This window comes from Scyliorhinus torazame, chromosome 10 (genome assembly GCF_047496885.1).
Source record: "Scyliorhinus torazame isolate Kashiwa2021f chromosome 10, sScyTor2.1, whole genome shotgun sequence".
Classification (NCBI taxonomy): Eukaryota; Metazoa; Chordata; class Chondrichthyes; order Carcharhiniformes; family Scyliorhinidae; genus Scyliorhinus; species Scyliorhinus torazame.
This window is the reverse complement of record NC_092716.1, coordinates 21,722,702-21,743,816: the sequence shown is the minus strand read 5'-3', so window position 1 is coordinate 21,743,816 and position 21,115 is coordinate 21,722,702. Positions and strand designations below refer to the sequence as shown.

General features: G+C 48.8%; 1 protein-coding gene across 1 annotated transcript in view; it reads right to left on the bottom strand.

Moving 5' to 3' along the window:
* The window catches only part of LOC140430385 (chromodomain Y-like protein 2), a 177,859-nt gene that overhangs the window by 20,726 nt on the left and 136,018 nt on the right, over positions 1–21,115 (bottom strand). The window contains exon 4 of the mRNA XM_072517842.1: positions 17,380–17,552. Within this exon, the coding sequence (XP_072373943.1) occupies positions 17,380–17,552 (173 nt within the window). The remainder of the gene's footprint in view (positions 1–17,379; positions 17,553–21,115) is intronic.

The following is a 21,115-nucleotide window of genomic DNA, read 5'->3' as shown; positions in this document are numbered from 1 at the left end:
GGCTGCCTCTCGAATGTACGGGAAAGTCGTGTTCTTCCTGAGGGCCGAGTGGGCGGTTCACCTCGTCCTTGAATAGGGGCTCGCGGTGGGCGGGACCAACGTGGCAGTGGACCCTCTTGAGGCCACTGCCGAGCGGGTCATATTGTCCAATGTCCCGCCTTGCCTGTCTACCGAGCTCCTCCTCCCCACCTCCAACTACTGGGGGAGGTTCGTTCTGAGGCAGCGGCGCTCCCTCTCGGCCTGAAGGACGCCCCCCTCAGGCACATCTACTCCTTCCGGCGCCAGGCTTTCATCCGCTTGCCCGGGAGGATGTATCAGAGGCGGAATTTGAGGTCTCCCATCTAGGGAGACCTTCTGCATCTTCTGGTCTGCAGATGACGTGCGGTGCTACACCTGAAAGAAGGTGGGGCATGTGCGGAAGAACTGCCCCGCTTCCAAAGCCACCACTGAAACCGAGGTGGATGCGAGTGGCACCGCCGGCCCCTCCCCCTCCATAGGCATTACCACCCTGACCCTACAGGGGGACACCGTGCTGGCGCAGACTGGACACCGTGCTGGCACAGACTGGCTGGTCGGCTGCCGGAGTGCAGGAGGGAGGGCATCCACCAGGCCGCAAGGCCCGAAAGAAGGCAAGGCGGGGATCAGCTGCAAATATCCCAAACCCCATCAGCCGAGAGACCCCAGCCCCCCAGAACTCCGTCCAGGGGGCCACAGAGGACACTCAAGCTCATCCTGGGCCCATTGACGCCTCTGCGTCGGGTACCGGGCCCGTCGGCGTTTTGGCGCAGGTCAGCAAGGGGGGGGGGGGGCATGTTCCCAGGCAGAAGACGGCAACATCTCTAACCCGGGGGCAAATGTTGAGGGAAGGGGGGGGCGTTGCGAGAATGGAGATTTCTTCAGCGCAGGGCACCCCCGCAAGCGGCGGCACTCCTTGGAAGGGGGGGGGAGAGAAAAACATCATGACCCCCCCGGAATAGAGCAGGTGGCGCCCCGACCCCTGCCCCACGACATTACACCGCGCCCCCGGAAGAGATTCGACAAAGTCCACCATCAGTCGACCCCTGAGCTGTCGCAGCCCCCCGAGCAGGACGCCTCGGGGCCGGGTGCGAGCGAGACCCCCGAGGGCCCGTTTCTCCCGGTGCCATTTTGCACCCCAGAGGCGTTCCTTTTTACAACACCGGAGGGCTGTGACGGCTCCCTGACCTCAGGGTCATTGGGTGGTGGTGGCGAGGAGCGCCTCCCTCTCCAGCCTCCGACGGCGGCAGTCCCCATCTCCACCCCGGAGCTTATTCCGGAACTGTTCCCGAGTCTATCCGGTGGCCCGGCATCGCAAGAGGAGCGGGGATCCGAGCAGCCACCTCCCTCTGGCCTGATACAATGAGAGGAGTCTGCGAGGAACCCGTCTGTCGACGATCCACGGGGTGGGATCGAGGCAGACCCAGGGCTGGTTGGTGGGACCGTGGCGTCCGCCACACTCAATGTGGCGGAGGACTCGGTCCCAGACGGCGACTGCCCGGAGGAGGACGGTTGCTCGGTGGGGGGCATGGGGGATGATTTTGGGTCCATCAGTAGCGAGATGGTGGACTCCCTCGTGACCGACACCGAGTCGCCCCTCATCCCCCGAGGGGAACTCCGGGATTTTCTAAGTGCAAACCGCGGTCGCCGAAAGCGAGTGCAGCTAGCCCTCGACCGGTGGTCGGACTTGGTGCTGCTCATCCGGTCTTCCCGCGCCTACGTTAAAGAGGCAGGAGACGCGGACGCTTCAGAGCAGCGCTGGCAGGAATCTTTCCTTGCTGGACTCCTGAGGGAGCAGAGGGGCCCACGCTCCTTCTGAGCACTGAAAAGGTGAAGGTGGCACTTTACTGCTGACATGGAGGTGATCACAGCCAGCCTCCACATTACCGGCAGCAGGGACGCGCTCCGCGGGTTCCAGAACTTCTCCGTCCTCCGGGACGGGAAGTATGCGGTTTGCTTCCTGCAAGAAACCCACGCCGCTCCGCGAGACAAAGCCACATGGCTCCTGGAGTGGCGGGAGGGAGGGTCTACGTGAGTCATCTAACCTCACGTTTAGGCGGGGAGGCTATCTTGTTGGCCCCACATTTTCACTCGGAGATCTTGGGGGTCAGGGAGCCAGTGCCAGGCTGGTCGCTGCACCTGACGGTCCGCGAGGGGGTCGAGGTACTTCACTTTGTGAATGTCTACACTCCCCAGGCTGGCCAGCAGCAGCCGACTTTCTTCGAACAAGTGTCCACTCATCTTGGCACCATCACCGCGGGCGAGTGCATCGTCCTGGGGGGGGATTTTAATTGCACCCTCGGGACAAAGGACTGTCTTGGTACCCAGTGCAGCTCTCCCGCGGGGGTGAAGTTAAGGAACCTGGTCGGGTTCTTTGACTTGGTGGACGCCTGGTGGACTCTCCATCCTGACTCCAGTGTCTTCACTCTTGTGAAGCCTGGGTTGGAGCGTCCAGAATCGACCGCCTCTACATTTCAAGGGCGTACCTGCTCCGCGTCCCGACGGCCTCTGTGCAGCAGGTGCCGTGGTCGGACCACCGTCTCGTGTGGGCGGGGCTCGCCCTGTCTCGCGCTCAGTCGCCGTCCGCGTGCTGGCATTTTAACAACCTGCCGCTGCAGGACGAGCGGTTCCTGGGCTCGTTTCGTCACTTCTGGACCGGCTAGAGAAGGAAGCGGGGAGGCTTCCCCTCCTTGTGGGCAAGACTCACGTGCGTATCTTCTGTCAGGAGTATGCGAGGGGGTCGACAAAGAGGCGGAAATGCAGGGTCGAGGAGTTGGAAAAGGAGGTGCTCGATCTGGCGTCACATTTCGGTCAGCCCGATGAAGATCCGGCCCTGCGGCTGGTGTAGAGAGAGACGAAGGGCGTCCTGCGGGACCTGCAACTTGTCTGGTCCCGGGGCGCGAATGTGAGGTCGCGGATCCAGACCCATATGGACATGTACCGCAGCTCCCCCTTCTTCTACTCGCTTGGAAAAAGGCGCGGGGTCCGTCAGCAGCTCCTTACGCTGCTGGCTGACGACCGGTCCCTCGTCTCGGATGCGGAGGAGGTTTGGGCCCAAATCCGAAGCTTCTACAGCGGTCTCTTCTCTCCAGATCCGTCCAGCGAAGATGCTTGCAGAGTTTTGTGGGAGGACCTGCCGCAAGTCGGCACGGAGGGCGCCGGTAGGCTTGATACCCCTATAAGCCTGGGAGAGCTGAACGGCGCCCTCGACAGCCTGTCCAGGGGCAAAACCCCAGGGCTGGACGGGCTGACCGTGGAGTTCTTCATGGCGTACTGGGACGTCCTGGGGAGCGAGTATGCAGGGTTCCTGGGGGAAAGTATCGCAACTGGGGAGATGTCCCTCTCATGGCGCAGATCCACCGTTACCTTGCTGCCAAAGAGGGGGGATCTCCGCCACCTTAAAAACTGGTGTCCGGTCTCCCTCCTCAGCACGGATTACAAGATTTTCGCCAAGGCAATGAGTTTGCGCCTTGGCACCGTGCTGGACCATATGATCCACCCTGACCAGTCCTACACAGTCCCGGGCCACACAATCCATGACAACATTCATCTGGTCCGGGACCTGGTCCATCATTCCCAGAGGCTGGTATGTCGAGCACCTTCCTGTCCCTTGATCAGGAGAAGACGTTCGACAGGGTGGATCACAAATATTTATTCAGGACTCTGCAAGCAATTTGTCGCCCGGATCCGTCTTCTGTACACTGCCGCAGAGTGTCTCGTTAAGGTTAACGGGTCTCTGGCGGTGCCCCTTTGCTTTGAGAGAGGAGTGCGTCAGGGCTGCCCTTTGTCTCGCCAACTTTATTCTGTTTGCGTGGAGCCTTTCCTGCGCCTCCTGCGGAGGAGGCTGTCGGGACTGTTTCTGCACGGGCTGGGCATTGGGGTGGTCCTTTCGGCTTACGCTGATGACGTACTCGTCATGTTCACTGACCCTGCTGACCTGCGGAGGATGCGAGAGTGCCAGGCTGTGTATTCCGACGCGTCAACTGCCAGGATCAACAGGGCCAAATGTTCCGGACATGGTCGCCTCGCGCCGCAGCTCCCCCCCGTCAGGGGTGGTGGCTGTCGTCAGGGAGCCGCTGCTCGGGAATCCGCACCTGCACCAATACCAGTTCGAGTGGCTGGCAGAGGAGCGAGCTGTGGCTGCCGGGGTGACCAGGATCGAGGCGTGCTGGATGGCGGAGGAGTGGGCTGGGTGACACCCTCTGAGTTAGCACAACGTGCAGCGGTGGACATCCGGCTCGTAGCCAATGCCATCCGAGACCTCAAAACAGTCGTGCTCGGACCCGATGGCACTCGTGGATTGGAGGACGCGCGGGTGTGTGGTGGTATCCCGTCTGGGCGAACCCCTGCCCAGACGGAATTCCACATTGGTCCCAGGCCCCGAAGCCTCCCTTGGGCGCTGGTGCCCCCAATCCTAGCCGCCTCACGGAAATACCCTCCGTGCCTTTTCACACTGCGCGGAGGGCTTTCTTGTACCGGCTGCTGCTGCACACTCTTCACCTCCTTACCCTCGCCCGTCTTCCGGAAACGCCATGGCATGCCTTGTTGCCGTCCAGCGGCGGAGGTCCCTACTGGAGGTCCCTCTATGGAGGAGTCCCCCCCCCACAATCTTGGGGACCTGGGGTGGAGGGTGTTGCATGTAGCAGTGCCGTACAATCACCGGTTGCACCAGTTCATGGACTCCCAACAAGCCTGCCATTCTTGCGGCCTTGTGGAGTCCGTGGACCACGTCTATGTTACATGTTTTAGGCTGCACCCCCTTTTTAGTTTTCTAACCAATCTTTTGCTGGAGTTCTGCTTGCACTTCAGCCCCACGCTCCTGATCTACGGGTACCCGGTGCGGAGAGGGGCAGGGAAGGCGGAGGACCTCCTTGTGAACCTGCTCCTGGGCCTGGCGAAGCGCGCCATTTATAGGTCCAGGCAGCGGGCAACCGAGGGGGTCGCCTGGCCAGACTGTCTGCCCCTCTTCCACTGCTACATTCGCGGCCGGGTGTCCCTGGAAAGGGAGCATGCGATGTCCACAGGCACCATCGAGGCCTTCCACGCCCGTGGGGCACCGCAGGGGTTGGGGTGCTTTATTGACCCCTTTAACTGCACTCTTATTTGCTGTTTTTCAAGTTTCCATTGATCTTTGTTATGTTCGGGCAGTGCCCCTAACAGGAGCGGCCCCTTTTTTGCTTTGTCCCTCAGTTTGTTTTCCTTTCTTCTGTTTTGTTGGTGGACCTCAAAAGAGTGGCCAATCCACCTACCCTGCGCATCTTTGGGTTGTGGGGGCAAAACCCACGCAAACACGGGGAAAATGTGCAAACTCCACACGGACAGTGACCCAGAGCCGGGATCGAACCTGGGACCTTGGCGCCGTAGGCAGCAGCCTGTGCCAGCCCAATTGCAGCAGGAACAGCCAGCTAAGTTCAAGACCAACGATGGCTACCTGACGGGTGAGCCCAGCAGAGACAGAGCCACTTTCTTCAAACCAGCCAAGTGAAATCCAGATAAAGGCCTTATCCATTTGCACAGTGCCGGTCACCCTGAAGTTAAGTATAGGTTATTGTAGCTGATAGGTGTAGTTTAACTCGTTGTCGATATTGTGTTTGCATGTTGAGATAATTCTTGTGTATGTAAATAAACCATCTTTTGAACTAACCAATTGGTTGTGTGGACATTTGATTGATATAAGGGAAGGCTTGTGGTTCACTAAGATAAATAGAAATACCCACAGTGTTGGCGCCGCTGTTGGGACCAAAACAGAGCAACAACACTTTAATCAAAATAAGCTTTATTCTAAGAACTTAGTTAACATTTATATAAACACAAAGCAAGAATTTTATCAATTACAAACATTAAGACTCCACCCAGCTACAGTAATCTATGTATAACCCTTAATGAATTCCCCCTTAACTGTTCCAATTCAAAAACAAAATAAAATAAATCAAAATCCCTATTCAAGGGCATGGCCCAGCACTCTATTCTCATTTGAATGAGACTGGTTTTCCCTGATTATATCTTTTAAGTTACCATTTTTATTTTGTCACAATTTTTCTTCCTTCTTCAGCACTTTCCCTCTGTGTGTGTGCGCGTGTGTGTAAAAGATCGAGTGGGGAGAGTTGAAAAGGGTGTGTGTGTTGCGCAAGAGGTATTACATTTTTGCCAGTTTAATCATATTACTGTTCAATAATAATGGCTTATTTGAGTGTTGAATTTACAAACTTGGTGACTGCAGCTTATTGGGCTCAGCCTTGAGTCTCAGGTAGCTTAAAATAACATCTAATTTCAGCTGTGTTGTAACTCTGGGTCAAGTGGGGCTGGAATTGACTGTGCACTAGCCCCGGGGGTCGTGACAGTATGTCATGTGAAATGGTATAAATATATCAAGTCAAGGAAGTCAGAACGCCATGGAGAAAGGGTAGTGGAATTATCTTAAAGTTGCCCTAGCTGGCACAGATATAACGTGTTGAATGGCCTCTTTCTATGCTTCAGAGACAATGATTTTGCTTTTAATGGTTATGAGTAAAATTTTACATGTGCCAAAATAAAATTCCTCATTTGGACTCTTAACTGGTGGAACAGATGGGTAGCTTTATTTAGACCGCGTACAAAAATGAAGATGATTAAAATGTGCATAATTCAGTAAAATTCACCAATGGGATTAACAAAATTGATGATGTCAGGAAAAGCCTTGCAGTTTTTAAACTGGAGATGGAAGCCTGCTAGTAATGGCATCTGGGTCCTGCTGACATACTTGGCGAAACATCAATTATCGAACTGGAGGACACCCGAACACAGCTCAATTGGCTTGTTCAGGCACAGTAACCTATCAAAATTCTCAGACAGAGACATTGCACTGACAAAGAAATCTACCCGCAACATTATTCAACCTTCAGATGTTGGCTGGCATGTTGTACATTCCCAGGATATTATATCTCAGATTCGCAGCATTCACGGTTTAGTTTTTTGTCTTTTTAGCTCGGGTTTATTAGATTGTAACAGATGATATTACTGCGCGTTAATGTAACATACAGGCCACGGCTTAAAGCAGATTCTTGCAACCAGCAAAACTGGCGGGGGTGTAAAAGAGTTGCTGCCGATTCTAATGCTATGAAAAAATTGGGAGAAGTCTAGAAGTGTTCCGTCCAGAGACAATGGAGCAAGCGTCGATTAAGATCATTGTACTGATACAAGTTGAGAGATTCTCCGAAGTGTATGCACTTGTAGTTCAGGTGCCTGCGATCTGAAGGCACAAACACAGTTGTCATCCCATCGTATCTGACAGTTATAGTTCTTAATCCTAGACCCAGTCTCAAAGTACAAAAGAAGTTGAATGAAACTTCTCGAAGACACAAAAGGATCTCAACACACAAGCCGGCCTATCGTGTCTGTGTGGCTTTTTGACAGGGCAGTGCAACAAGTCCCCCCCCCCCCCCCCCCCCCCCCACCTCTTTCTCCAGAGCCTTGCAATATTTTTTCACTTCCAAACTCCCCCCTCCCCAGCGGGATCTTCCAGTCCTGACGTTGCGCATCCCGGCGTGGGTTTCCCAGCAGAAGATTCCACCACCCGCTGTGGAGAAACATGCCACGGGGAGGCCAGAGAATATTGTCCTACATCTTAAACTGCAACGGTCTCATTAACATACAAAGTCCCTTTTAATCACACAAGATGACTGTGGTAAGACGCACTTCTTTCTGAACCCAAGTGAATGCCTGTGGATTTCTCCTCAAAATCCCCCCTGATGATTCTTATATCGTGAGCCACCTTATTTCACTGAACTGCGGCTCCCACATGGGTGCTTTCAAAATTCACACTTTCAAATCTTCTTTTAAATTATGCTTTCCCTCCGCTGCTTCCATCCAGGTTTCGCTTTCAGGTTGCACACCTCTCCCTTCAGGTTTCCTTTGTCTTGAAGGCTTTTACACAAACTTCGACGTCCAGCCACCAATTTCTGCAATTATTTCATATAATGTCTCCCAAACTGTAGCAATTTTTCACAAACCGCCGCAGATATCTTTCTGACCTTCCACCGTTCAATGCCTTTTCAATTCTGTGACTTTACTGAACAGTAATCTGCTCTCGATCCCAGTTTCCTCTGTTCCGTTAGCACCAGGCTTCTTGGAAAGCTCTGGTCATTTCTCTAGCTTCCTTAACTAGCTGGACTTTAGATTTCTGTCATCCGTTTTCTTAACCATTACTCCATAGTGCGACTTTGCTTCTAGCAAGGCTGAGAGAGATGTTGCCCCTTTAGCCTTCTAAAACCAGCTGCTTCTAGCAGAGCTGTGAGATCTGCCTTCTGTCTCACTACCCATCTCCAACTGCAATCAAATTAGCAAAACTAAAACTCAAAAAGTTCTCTACCTTATAAGACCCCAGTTGCTAAGCAACCTAGCTGTTTCTTTTACTCTTCATGCCAAGAGCCCTCTCCAAGCACAATAGAGACACAGTTGGAACTTAACAAACCCCCACACATACAATCACCATTGTCCAGTATGAATCAAACTACAAGTTTTTCTCTTCTAGGCACAGAAGCATTAAATTAAACCCACTTAAGATTATATCTTATTTCTAATGTTTACCAATACAAATATAAATCCCTTAAAACTACCTTTATTTTCCTAACAGGTGGACTGGTACAGATATTAAGTACGGGATCTTGACTCCAATGCCCAAAGTGTGCAAATAAAGCCTGTTGTTGTGTAATACCTTTCTTTGAAGTATGTCAGAACAGGTTTGCTGGACTCTTGGAAGTACAACGGGCAGGAAATGAATGCTGGGTGTACTGTTGATGTAATACTACCAGCTGATTCCCAGCAAACTACAGTCAGAAATTAGATGAAGACATCTGCCTCTATATTCAGTTGAGGGAGGAGGTGGGGGAAACGGCAAAACCCTCAATGCATAAATATACCAAAATGCATTTTGTATTGCTTGATGTAGTTTACAAAGACAAAGCAAACTTTTATTTTAATTTGCCCGAAACTCAAAAATAATTGGGAAAATAAAATGAGCTTCCCCACCTAAACCATAGTATAGTCTGGATAGACTATAAAATTGTACAAATTTGTAGAGGTTATGAATAAAATTTGTGACCTTAAAACATGCATAGTTAAGCGACAGCTTCTGGTAACACCAAATGCTGCAGATCCTTGCAATATTTTAACATTGACGTGTATTTTGACCTTCCTAATAAAAGCCTATACCCTTGAAAAATAGATCTGTAGAGATAAGGAGTTGGTTATCCAGACGACATGCAGAAATTGTGACGTTGGGAAGTGATGGGAACATGTTTATTTACTTGCAGTGGGTAAAGAAAATATTTTCACTGGCCAGCAAACTCCCAGAGGGACTGATACGAGTATTATCCTTGGAAGGAGAGTCAAGTCGAAGGCGAGTACATTTTGTTCTAAGTACTCGCTCCCCATTGTCTGTGTAAAAAAAATAAACAAAATGTTCCTCGGCGTTTGTTTTTTTTTTTTGAAGAAAAAAAGTCCAATTTTACAACCAGACAACTTTCTGTCTTGCGGAAGGTCACCGTCAGTGAGAAGCCATGAAGAGTTCTGGAGTGGCTGTATCTGTCTGAATGGGGACTGTGAACTTAGACCAACCTGGGAGTCCATGCACGGTTGGGCACCCAAAGACTATCATGTGGGTTTGCCGTACACTTGAAATAAAATGAAATGAAATGAAAATCGCTTATTGTCACAAGTAGGCTTCAAATGAAGTTCCTGTGAAAAGCCCCTCGTCGCCACATTCCGGCGCCTGTGCGGGGAGGCTGGTACGGGAATTGAACCGCGCTGCTGGCCTGCCTTGGTCTGCTTTCAAAGCCAGCGATTTAGCCCTGTGCTAAACCAGCCCCTTGTGGCAGGCTTTCCACACTCCAGCTGAACAACAGGCACAGATATTAAAATGAAAAATGTAGTCTGGCTGCTTAATAGTCCTTAAATGATGTCATTTCTGAATTGTCCGACACAATGTCAAAAATAACTTTTTGTCAAGATTTAGCAACTCTTCGGCACTGAATTCAATCTTTTGCTTTTTTTGCCTCCAAAAGAACAACCGCGTCCAACGTGTTTTTAAAAATTCCTCCCTTTCAGTTATTTTTGTTCCTTCCAAAAAGTGTTTTCACCCTCGAAGTCCATATTCACAACAGTGCTGCTTTGGAGTTCAAAATTATCGTGCTTTTGGAACTCTTTTTAAATCACTGCATCGCTTTTAAGTTACTCGACAATTTCATTCATTCCAATTCTCTTCCCACATCTAGTGGTGCACTAAGGCAAGCTTCCGTCTGTTTCCACAATTGGTAATTCCTGGAACAGGTAGCGGGTCTGTCGTCAGGGGGCTTCTAGCTTGAGGGGCGCCACTCCACATCGAGTGTGGCCGACCAGGAGTCTCTCCCATTCTTACCACCAGCCATTGGCGTGCTTGAAAGGATTTGCAGGTTGACACACTCAACCTGGATAAAAGCGTTTTAACACAAGACCCTGCTCCCATTCCCACATGTCTGTCCTTGGCCTGTTGCAATGTTCCAGTGAAGCTCAACGCAAACTGGAGGAACAACATCTCACTGCCGGTTAGGCACGCTACAGCCTTCTGGTCTCAACATCGAATTCAGCAACTTCAGATGATTAGCTCTACCCCACCTCGACTCATTTGTTTCTCTCTTGTCTTTCTTTATATATATTCAACCCCCCATCTTATCCACCTTGCGTTACCCTTTCTCCCCTTTGCTTCCCCCTTCCCCTCCCCCCACATCTACATCTGTCAGTTTACCCTCTGATGTTAGTTTCCCTGCAGTTTGGCCTTTCACACCTTTTATTCTCTCTGGGGACTGCCATTAGCACTCTTTCCCCTTTCTTTCTGTGGCCATGAGCACCCGGTTTCCCTGGGTTTCTGTGGCTATGACTCATCTTTCATTCCGACGCCACAGTATAAATATTTCCCACTTTCTCTGTCTTTAGCTTTGACAAAGGATCATCTGGACTCGAAACGTTAGCTCTTTTCTCTCCCTACAGATGCTGCCAGACCTACTGAGATTTTCCAGCTATTTTCTTTTTGGACACACTCATGGCCCTCAATAACTGGGGTGGGACTCGAACCTAGAGCTCTGGCTCAAAGGGACTCTAACCACTGCGGCGTAAGAATTCCTGTTTTTAAGTGACTCTCCCAGCCACAAATTCCGTTTTTGAATAATGCAGAATGTTTCTGCTGAAGTTATTCAGTTAAAAACTTTAACATCAAAGAGCAAATTTAATTTAAAAGCAATTTCATCCTAAGATACATCCTAAAGATGATATTTTTAACCCATGCGATGACAGTTTGTTCAGACTGTGGTGAAGCTTGATCCACTTCAAATAGCCGCTCAAGGGAACTAGTGTCAGCAGAATTAACACAATGGCCTCCACCACCATCATTAGTGTGAGTAAGAATTAATATAGTGTAAAGAATGAGACGGACAATACTTGATATCTACTCAAACAAAGCCACACCCTCAGATTGAAGAGACATTCTGGAATCAAGATAATTTATTCCTTTTAAGTTGCTTTATCTCGAACATAATAAGAGACCATTCAATTCAACCAGGCATTGCTTCCATAAATTCTCTTCCCATCCTCCCCCCTTTAACTCTATCAGTATAACTCTTTGGCCGGGATTTTCTCTGATATCGACAAAGTCCGATGGCGGGCGGGAAAAGTGGCGTTGAGCCCGTCGACGGCAATGATGGCATTTTATACCATACAGTGAGCGTCTTAGTTGGAATGAAGGCAGGCATGGGTTCCACACCTTATCATGAGCGGGAGGTCTTTCATCTCAGCATTTTGATGATCCAAGCACCATATTTAAAGGCTGCCGCAGTGCACAACAAGCAGACTGGAAACATTCTTCACCCAAGTGCACCCCCAGCACCCCCCCCCCCCCCCCCGAGCATGGGGCTGCTCAGCCAGCGTTGCGCACACCTCCCAGCTCCCCTCGGAGTGCTGCTCGACAGGTGCACGCCTTCTGAAACCGGTGGTGCATCGTGTCATTCTGCCGTCACACAGCTCCGAGCGCATTATTTGACGTGAGGGTATGATTATACATGAGCTCCATAATGACATGGTCATTTATTAGAATGAGGTTCCTGACATTGAACGGTGGGAAACATGGCTTGCCACTGATGGGGGAATGTGACGATCGCTTCCTGCTTTTATGTTGACATGAAACTCATTGGACACAACTATACCCTTAACACTGCACACTCTCACCGTGTCCTTGGCTCAAAAAGAAGCCGTCACTCCAGGAAGCGTGGAAAACGTGCAGGCCTGCAGGTGAGAGTGAAACAACGCGGCCCCAAAGCCCCTCTGCCCAGCTTACTCCCAGCTAATGTCCAATCTCTAGAAAACAAACTGGACCAACTTAAAGCCAGACTCACTTTTCAAAGAGAACTGAGAGACTGCTGTGTGCTCTGTTTCACGGAGACATGGCTCACTCCTGTTTCACCGGACTGTGCCCTACAACCAGAGGGCTTCTCAATCCACCGAATAGACCGTACGGTGGCCTCAGGCAAGGCTAGGGGAGGTGTGGTCTGCCTCCTAATCAACACCTCCTGGTGCCTAGTTGTAGCAACACTGGCGGGTTTTTGCTCCCCAGACCTAGAATACCTGACGCTAAAATGCTGCCCCGACTACCTTCCGCGGGAGTTCAGCTCCGTTATCCTGACAGCAGTTTACATCCCACTCCATGCGAACGTGAAAATCGCACTGGACGAAATATTCACCACCACAAATAGTCTTGAAACGAAACATCCCGAGGCCTTGTTCATTGTAGCTGGGGCCTTCAATCAGGCCAAGCTCAAGAGCATCCTACCAAATTACCACCAACACGTCACCTGTTCCACCAGAGGCCCAAACATCCTGGACCACTGCTACACAAATATCAAACATGCCTACCGCTCTATCGCCCGCCCACACTTTGGCAAATCTGACCACAAGGCTGTGCTCCTGCTCCCGGCCTATAAGTAAAAACTGAAGCGGGAGAATCCGTCAAAGAAAGTCGTGCATTGTTGGTCTGAGGAATCGGATGATCTCCTACGGGACTGCTTAGAGTCGGTGGATGGGTCAGTACTTAAAAACTCTGCGACCAGTCTGAACGAGTACGCCACTACAGTAACTGACTTCATCAGTAAGCATGTAGAAGACTGTGTGCCAAAGAAACAAATCCGCGTGTTTCCCAACCGGAAACCCTGGATGAACAGGGATATCCACTGCTTGCTGAAGTCTAGGTCTGAGGCACTCAAATCAGGCGACCCTAACCTGTACTAGAAAGCCAGATATGATCTAAGGAGAGTCATCAAAGATGCCAAAAGACAGTACCGGACCAAGCTCGAGTCCCAGGCTAGCCACATGGACCCCCACCGTCTATGGCAAGGTCTGCAAGACATAATGGACTAAAAGATGAAGGCATATAAAATTGTCAGCTCCAACGCATCCCTCCCTGATGAGCTCAACACATTCTATGCACGCTTTGAACAAGAGGTCAGCGAGAGCAAGCCCTCCTCCCCAGAAGCCTTCGATGAACTTGTATCTGAGATCACCAGGCTTCTCGAAGGTCGACCCTCGACCCTCGGAAAGCCACTGGCCTGGATGGGGTACCCCGACGAGCACTCAGGTCTTTCGCGGATCAGCTGGCGGGGGGTATTCGCAGACATCTTCAACCTCTCTTTACAACAATCCGAGGTCCCTATCTGCTTCATCCCTGTACCAAAAAAAAGCCAAGCAGCGTGCCTTAATGACTATCGTCCAGTGGCTTTGACATCCATCATCATGAAGTGCTTCGAAAGGTTAGTCATGGCACGAATCAACTCCAGCCTCCCGGATTGCCTTGATCCACTACAGTTCGCCTACCGCTGCGACAGGTCCACAGCAGATGCCATCTCCATGACCCTGCACTCTACCCTGGAACACCTAGATAACAAAAACACTTATGTGAGACTCCCATTTATCGACTACAGCTCAGCCTTCAACACCATCATTCCTACGAAACTCATCTCCAAACTCCGCAGCCTGGGCCTCGGCTCCTGCCTCTGCGACTGGATCCTGAACTTTCTAACCCACAGGCCACAATCAGTAAGGATAGACAACAACACCTCCTCCACGATCATCTTCAACACCGGTGCCCCACAAGGCTGTGTCCTCAGCCCCCTACTATACTCCTTATACACCTATGACTGTGTGGCCAAATTCCCCTCCAACTCAATTTTCAATTTTGCTGATGACACCACCGTAGTAGGTCGGATTTCAAACAATGACGAGACAGAGGACAGGAATGAGATAGAGAATCTGGTGAACTGGTGCGACGACAATAATCTCTCCCTCAATGTCAACAAAACGAAGGAGATTGTCATCGACTTCAGGAAGCGTAGTGGAGAACATGCCCCTGTCTACATCAATGGGAACGAAGTAGAAAGGGTCGAGAGATTTAAGTTTTTATGTGTCCAGATCACCAATAACCTGTCCTGGTCCCCCCATGCCGACACTATAGTTAAGAAAGCCCACCAACGACTCTACTTTCTCAGAAGACTATGGAAATTTGGCATGTCACCTACGACTCTCACCAACCTTTACAGATGCACCACAGAAATAATTCTTTCTGGTTGTATCACAGCTTGGTATGGATCCTGCTCTGCCCAAGATCGCAGGAAACTACAAAATGTTGTGAATGTAGCCCAGTCCATCACGCAAACAAACCTCCCATCCATTGACTCTATCTATAATTCCCGCTGCCTCAGAAAGGCAGCCAGCATAATTAAGGACCCCACGCACCCCGGGCATACTCTCTTCCACCTCCTTCCGTCAGGAAAAAGATACCAAAGTTTGAGATGTCGTACCAACCGAGTCAAGAACAGCTCCTTCCCTACTGCCATCAGACTTTTGAATGGACCTATCTCGTATTAAGTTGATCTTTTCTCTACACCTTGCTATAACTGTAACATTATATTCTGCAGTCACTCCTTCCTTCCCTATGCATTGTTTGTACAGCATGCAAGAAACAATACTTTTCACTGTATACCAATAACAATAAATCAAATCAAAACACGACTTAGGCTGTTTGCGGTCTTTTCTGCTCTCTCCGTCAAACCCACCAGACGCTAACATGGCCGGGACTCTCCGTCCCCGTTTGCAGCCGGCGGGATAGTCAGTGGTTAGCACTGTTGCTTCACAGCACCAGGGTCAGAGGTTCGATTCCCGGCCTGGGTCACTGTCGGTGCGGAGTCTGCACGTTCTGCCCATGTCGGCGTGGGTTTCCTCCGGGTGCTCCGGTTTCCTCCCACAGGCCCCCAAAGACGTGCTTGTTCGGTGTCTCGGATATTCTCAATTCTCCCTCATGTGGCGGCCAGGGGATTTTCATAGTAACTTCATTGCAGTGTTAATGTAAGCCTACTTGTGACACTAATAAAAGATTACTGTTATTATTAGTTTGAAACTATTGTTTAAAAGTCACTTGGAATTTTTTTTTTGGTCTTTTTTAAGTCAGGAACTCAAGAGTAACACTGGTTTCATATCCTAGGAAACTGTCATTTCTGTACTTTTTGTGTTTAATCTAGGAGTTTATTTTGACTAAAACCGATTGGTCATAATACGGTTCAATCGACTGGATGAAAATTACAAAATTAGCCAGATTAAATATTAATAATGTAAAAAGCAAAACTGGATTTTGACAATTGTACCTGGTAGGGTTTGTAATGCTTGGATGCAGAAAGGTTCATATCTGAAAATAGAAGATAGTGGGGTGATCAAAGTGAGGTGGCGAGAAACTGTTGCCTCTGATGGGGTGAGCCCCGAACAAAGGGTTCCAATCTTGAAATTAAAGTTCGCTCACTCAGGGCTAACATCAGGAAGCACTTTATCAAACAAGAAGTTGGGGAAATCTTGAACTCTCTCCCCCAAAAAGCAGTTGCGCCCGGGAGGATGGGAGAGGGGAGGGGGGTGGGAAGGTGGGGGGGGGGGGGGGGGTGTCAATTAATAGTTTCAAAATGGAGATTGATACATTTTGTGTTGGGCAAAAATACTCAGGGTACAGAAGGTACAAGGTGCGTAGGTAAGAGTTAAGAAACAGATTGGCTATGCTGAGGGGGACCTACTCCTGACCGTTGGAAACTATGGTGAGCTCAGGCAACTTATAAAGCTGCTTTCAGGTTTAATGCAGGCAAGATCCAATGGCTGACGGTGAACTCCACCTTGTCCAGACAATGATTTGTCTTTCGGAACGTTTCGTTATTCTGAGCATTTCCCAGATGTCTGGTGAGGGGTCAGATTATGCATCTAAATTTCAGGCAATTCCAAGCCTTGTCCGAAGGTTCACCTTTTCACCTATTCCCAGCTCCTTCATCCAGCAGGTATTAGGGTCCCTTCACGTTTACAACAGATTTTCCTTTGTGCCTCTGCGGCCAGTAGATTCCATGTTTTGACCTCTTCCATGCAAAGATGTTCTTGGAATCAATTCTAAATTTTTCTTCCGTTGGCTTGAACTTAGGCTTCAAATGTCTCCTTGGGGCTATCATTGTACCCTTCTCTGGCCCGCAGAGATCCCTGCCCTCCTCCACTTCTGGTTTCTTGCACATCCCCAGTTTTAATCGGTCCACCTCTGGCACCTGTGCCTTCCGCTTCCTAAGCTCCGGAAATCTCTCCCTAGCCTCTCTTTCCGTCTCTCAGGAGCTTTTTTAAACCCTCTGACCAAACCTCTGGTCACCTGTCCGAATAGTGCCGCAAATGGTTCAGGGTCAGATTTTCTTTGACATCGCTCCCGCATTGGAGGCATTTTAGTGCATCAAAGGCAAAATATAAATGCAAGCTTTTGTTGTTTAACTTGACCAACATTTTGGATTTGGCTTTCCTATACTAGCTGTTATTTTCTATCTATCATAACACTTTCTATAATTGCATCCTCTCTCAGCTGGTGAATGGTGTTAAGGGGACCCTCTCTGTTGTTCAGCCTTGGCAGAGGTGATCTTACGAATGACCGCCTGCTCGCTGGGCATTTTAGAACTGCTAGTGCAACAGTCAGTACCCCCTCCCAAATAAACAAGACATCAGTCCGATGAAACAACTGGTGCAGATTTATCTGTCTGAATCCTTAACATGAGCAAAGGGATAGAACTCAAAGGGGAAAAAAAAACTTCAAATGCTGAGATAAAATAGAATATGTTGGAAAGGTTTAGCAGGGTACACAGCACCTGGAATATGTGATTAACATTTTGAGTTTTGACTATCTGAAAGATCAGCCTGCCTTCCCTGTGTTTTATTATAAAATTGCTGCATAGTTCCTGCTGTATGTTTGCAGCCAGTCCTGCAAATCGTGTGTGATTCCGAAACAGTCGTCTCGCCAAATCGCAAAAGTACCTTATTGATTCTGCGATCCGAGCGCTCTCTTTTCTTCTGTCACTGGACAACCTGCCAATAAGGTAGGAATAGTCTAGGCCACTGCAGAACACGCTCCCTACGGCACTAAGCAGCAGGAGCTTGCTGTCGTCGGCTGAAGCATTGCCAAGTGCTCTCCGCACCTCCTTCATAATCTGTAAAGACAAGAGCAACATTAAACCATTGTCACCGCTAGCAGATGGAGAATGGCAACAAACCCTCAGAAAGCATTTGTTCGTCAACCTCCCTGGCTGCAACACACATCTAAGTTCAATTTGCAGACATGGCCGTAAATATTCCCCGAGTCTTTAATATTAACGGATAATGTTGTTGCAGACATTCAACTGGGGAAACACATTTCATACCCACATTGACTCCCCTCAGTAAACGAGCAGAGGGCAAGACACCCGGCAGCAATAATGGAACAAGAGACACTGCGCTTTATTTCAAAGCCAGATTTCACATTGCGTATATTTGCTAACGAAAACAATGGGGGGAGCTTCATCTACTCCACATCATCCTTCAAGTATACATTGGTATATTTTGCTCAGGAAAGCCTGGGTGAGTGAAAATCAATTTACTGGGTCACAGTTAAAAGCTTTCAAGGATCGGTAAGCAGTGCCATGGATCTGCTCAGTTTCAGCAGTAGAATGAGTTTAACAAAGAATGATAGGATGTGATCTTCCCAGCAACAGGCAGAAATCTGCCTCGTGGCAGCAGTAGCCAGCATTCAAAAAGCATGATGAGATGCAACTTTCCCAGGAACGAGATTAGTGGGTATCTAAACAGAATCAGGCTTAAATCGCCTTATTAGTGGAGAAAGCTTACCTAGACGACTGAGAGAGCAGTGGAATATGCCAACTTCCAGACTCAAGGAATTTGAAGGAGGCAGACAACCAGATACATAGAATGAATAATCAGAGAGAAAGAGGCTGGCCAGTTAACATCTAACTTTGTGCGTGTTTTGTGATTCAGTATTGTCGTCCTGTTCATGTGTATTTGCCTTTTCTTTAACGTAACAAATAGTCTTTAATAATTGTTACATGATGACTGAGCTGTTATTTTCATTAGGATTTCACATGACTCCTCACACCATTCCAAAAACAAACCTGTACACCCCCACAAACCGGTACCTCAAGTTGGGATACTCACAGATACCATCTGCATGGTTCGCGAAAGAGGTGAATCTGACTAAATGTTTGTTCGGTCAGATAATAAAAATAATCTTTATTGTCACAAGTAGGCTTATATTAACACTTCAATTAAGTTACTGTGAAAAGCCCCTAGTCTTCACATTCTAGCGCCTGTTCGGGTACACAAACGGAGAATTCAGAATGTGCAAATTACCTAACAGCATGTCTTTTGGGACTTGTGGGAGGAAACTGGAGCACTCGGAGGAAACCCACACAGACACAGGGAGAACGTGCAGATTCCGCACAGACAGTGACCCAAGCCGGGAAGCAAACCTGGGACCCTGGTGCTGTGAAGCAACAGTGCTACCCACTGTGCTACCGAGATGACTGCAAGCCAAGATAAAAATGAGCTGGATAGTCCCAGGTGAGGGTGCAAAATAGTCTAAATGGGGAGTTTGGCCGAATGTTTCTCAAGAGCGCACGTTAATGGAGTTTCCGCTGCACATCCGTCTAAGTTACTACCCCCCTCCCCCGCCCGCCCCCATGTGAGGCCGCTTTGAGGAAATTCACCCCCAAAAGTTGCAGAATGAGGAAGGCCATTAATATAGAAGGAACGAATGGGCATCGGAGACGGCTGAATCGCTACCAATTGCTATTTAATCAGGAAATGGATAACCCCATCCCCCCAAGGCAGTTAGCAGAGTGCGCAGTACTCTGTCAAAATGGTGATCAATGCTAAAATGTGTTGTATCATATAAAAGGTACTGGATGGTTATTTACAGTAGGATTTCAAAACACTATGGCGAAAAAGCTGGACAACGAGACTTGGCCGAAATCGGCTATCCCGTCGCTAAACTTTCCTGTGCGTTTTCTCTGAACAGAACATTTCAAAAGAAGCAATGTGGTTGTAATGAAAAAAATTGACCAGCGAACTGGAATCTTTGCCCTTAGAGCATAATTTGAGTTGTGCCTCAGTTTGGCAGGACACCACCAGTGCTTGAGATATATTGATCGCTCAACACTCGTCACCAAGTGAAATTGACTCAGAGACGTACTGAAAATAAAACTGAAACGTCAGGAGGAATGAAAGGAAGATCTTTAATTCATACTCACTGCACTGCCATACACACTGTCTGCCGGGATTTCAGGAGTTCTTACAAGTTTTGCTATGCTTTGTAACATGTCAACCCTGTGATGGTGTTGTCTACTTTAATCCGAAAGAAATTGTGCATTGTGCTTGGGACTGCTGTCTACACAATGATTCATATTCCAAAGAAAACCAACATGTCTTTTTCCCCTTTACTTCCCTCTCAATGGAGGAAAGGCTCTTCTGACCAGATATTTTTCTATCGATTGTTTGTTCATCAAGAGCCAAGTGGTACTCAGTAATTCCAAGTATTATCAGAAAAGAGTCTGCAGTGCAAAAAATAATTCGACTGCACGTTAATTTTCTCAAAGGTCCTCATTTTACGGAACACGGGACAGTTAGATGAATGACACAATACATCAAAATGGGATTGACTTACTTTTATTAAGAGGGCAAGGTGAAGGATTCAACAACAGCCTGCATTCATACAGCGCCATTGGTGTCGTAAAACATCCCACCGTGCTTCACGAGGGAGTTGGGACACTGAGCCACCTGAGCTATTCCATGACCAAATGCTTGGTTAAAGAAGTAGGTTTTAAGGACTGCCTTAGAGAAGAGACAGAGAAGGTAACGTGGCAAAAAGCTGTAGGGGGGGAATTCCAGAGCTTATAGTCATGGCAGAGTGATTCAAATGAGGGTGAACAGAAGGTCAGAATTGGAGTCCTTCACAACAAAAGAGAAAGCTAGAAATAACAGTTTAACGGGAGGTTAGCTGAGTATTCCTTATATGTTAAGCAGGGTCTGGACTAGTAATCCAAAGGCCCAGGTTCAATTCCCATTACAGCAGATGGTGGAATTTTAATTCTAAAATTTGAGAATTAAAAAGTATCATGATGACCACGAAACCATTGTTTTTCTCTCCCTTCCCACCTACATTCGTGACTCATCTGATGCCGAACTTCATATCAACGATTTCCAGTTCTCTGGCCTTAGCCGCCTCTTCTTCACTACGTATCTACATCCCCATCCTCCACCAGGAGTGTCTGAGGCCTCTCTGCTTCTTTCTTGAGCAGGGGTCCAAACAATCCCTATCCACCACCCTCCTAGGCTCGCTGAAATGGTCCAGCAAATCACTCAGTTCAAGAGCGATTAGGGTTTGGCAACAAATGCTGGCTTTGGCCAGCGATGCCCACACCCCCATGAAACAACAGGGATGTCCAAGGTACAACCTGTGTACGGCATCAGGCTCGTGTAAGGTCATCATGTAGCCTGCCAAAGATTTACAAAAAGTGTGAAAAGTTTTACCAGTACAGGCATTAATGGTGGTGAGGCAGCATGTGTGCCTGCACAGGAAGCTTTTAATCAGAAGCCACCAGTTTCTCTATCTTGGGTGTGCATTTGTGCATATGCAGATTGCTTACTTGTACTTGTAATGTAAACCTTAGATTAGTTGTAATATATAAAAATATACTCAATCAGGTGAATGAAGAGAAAGGTA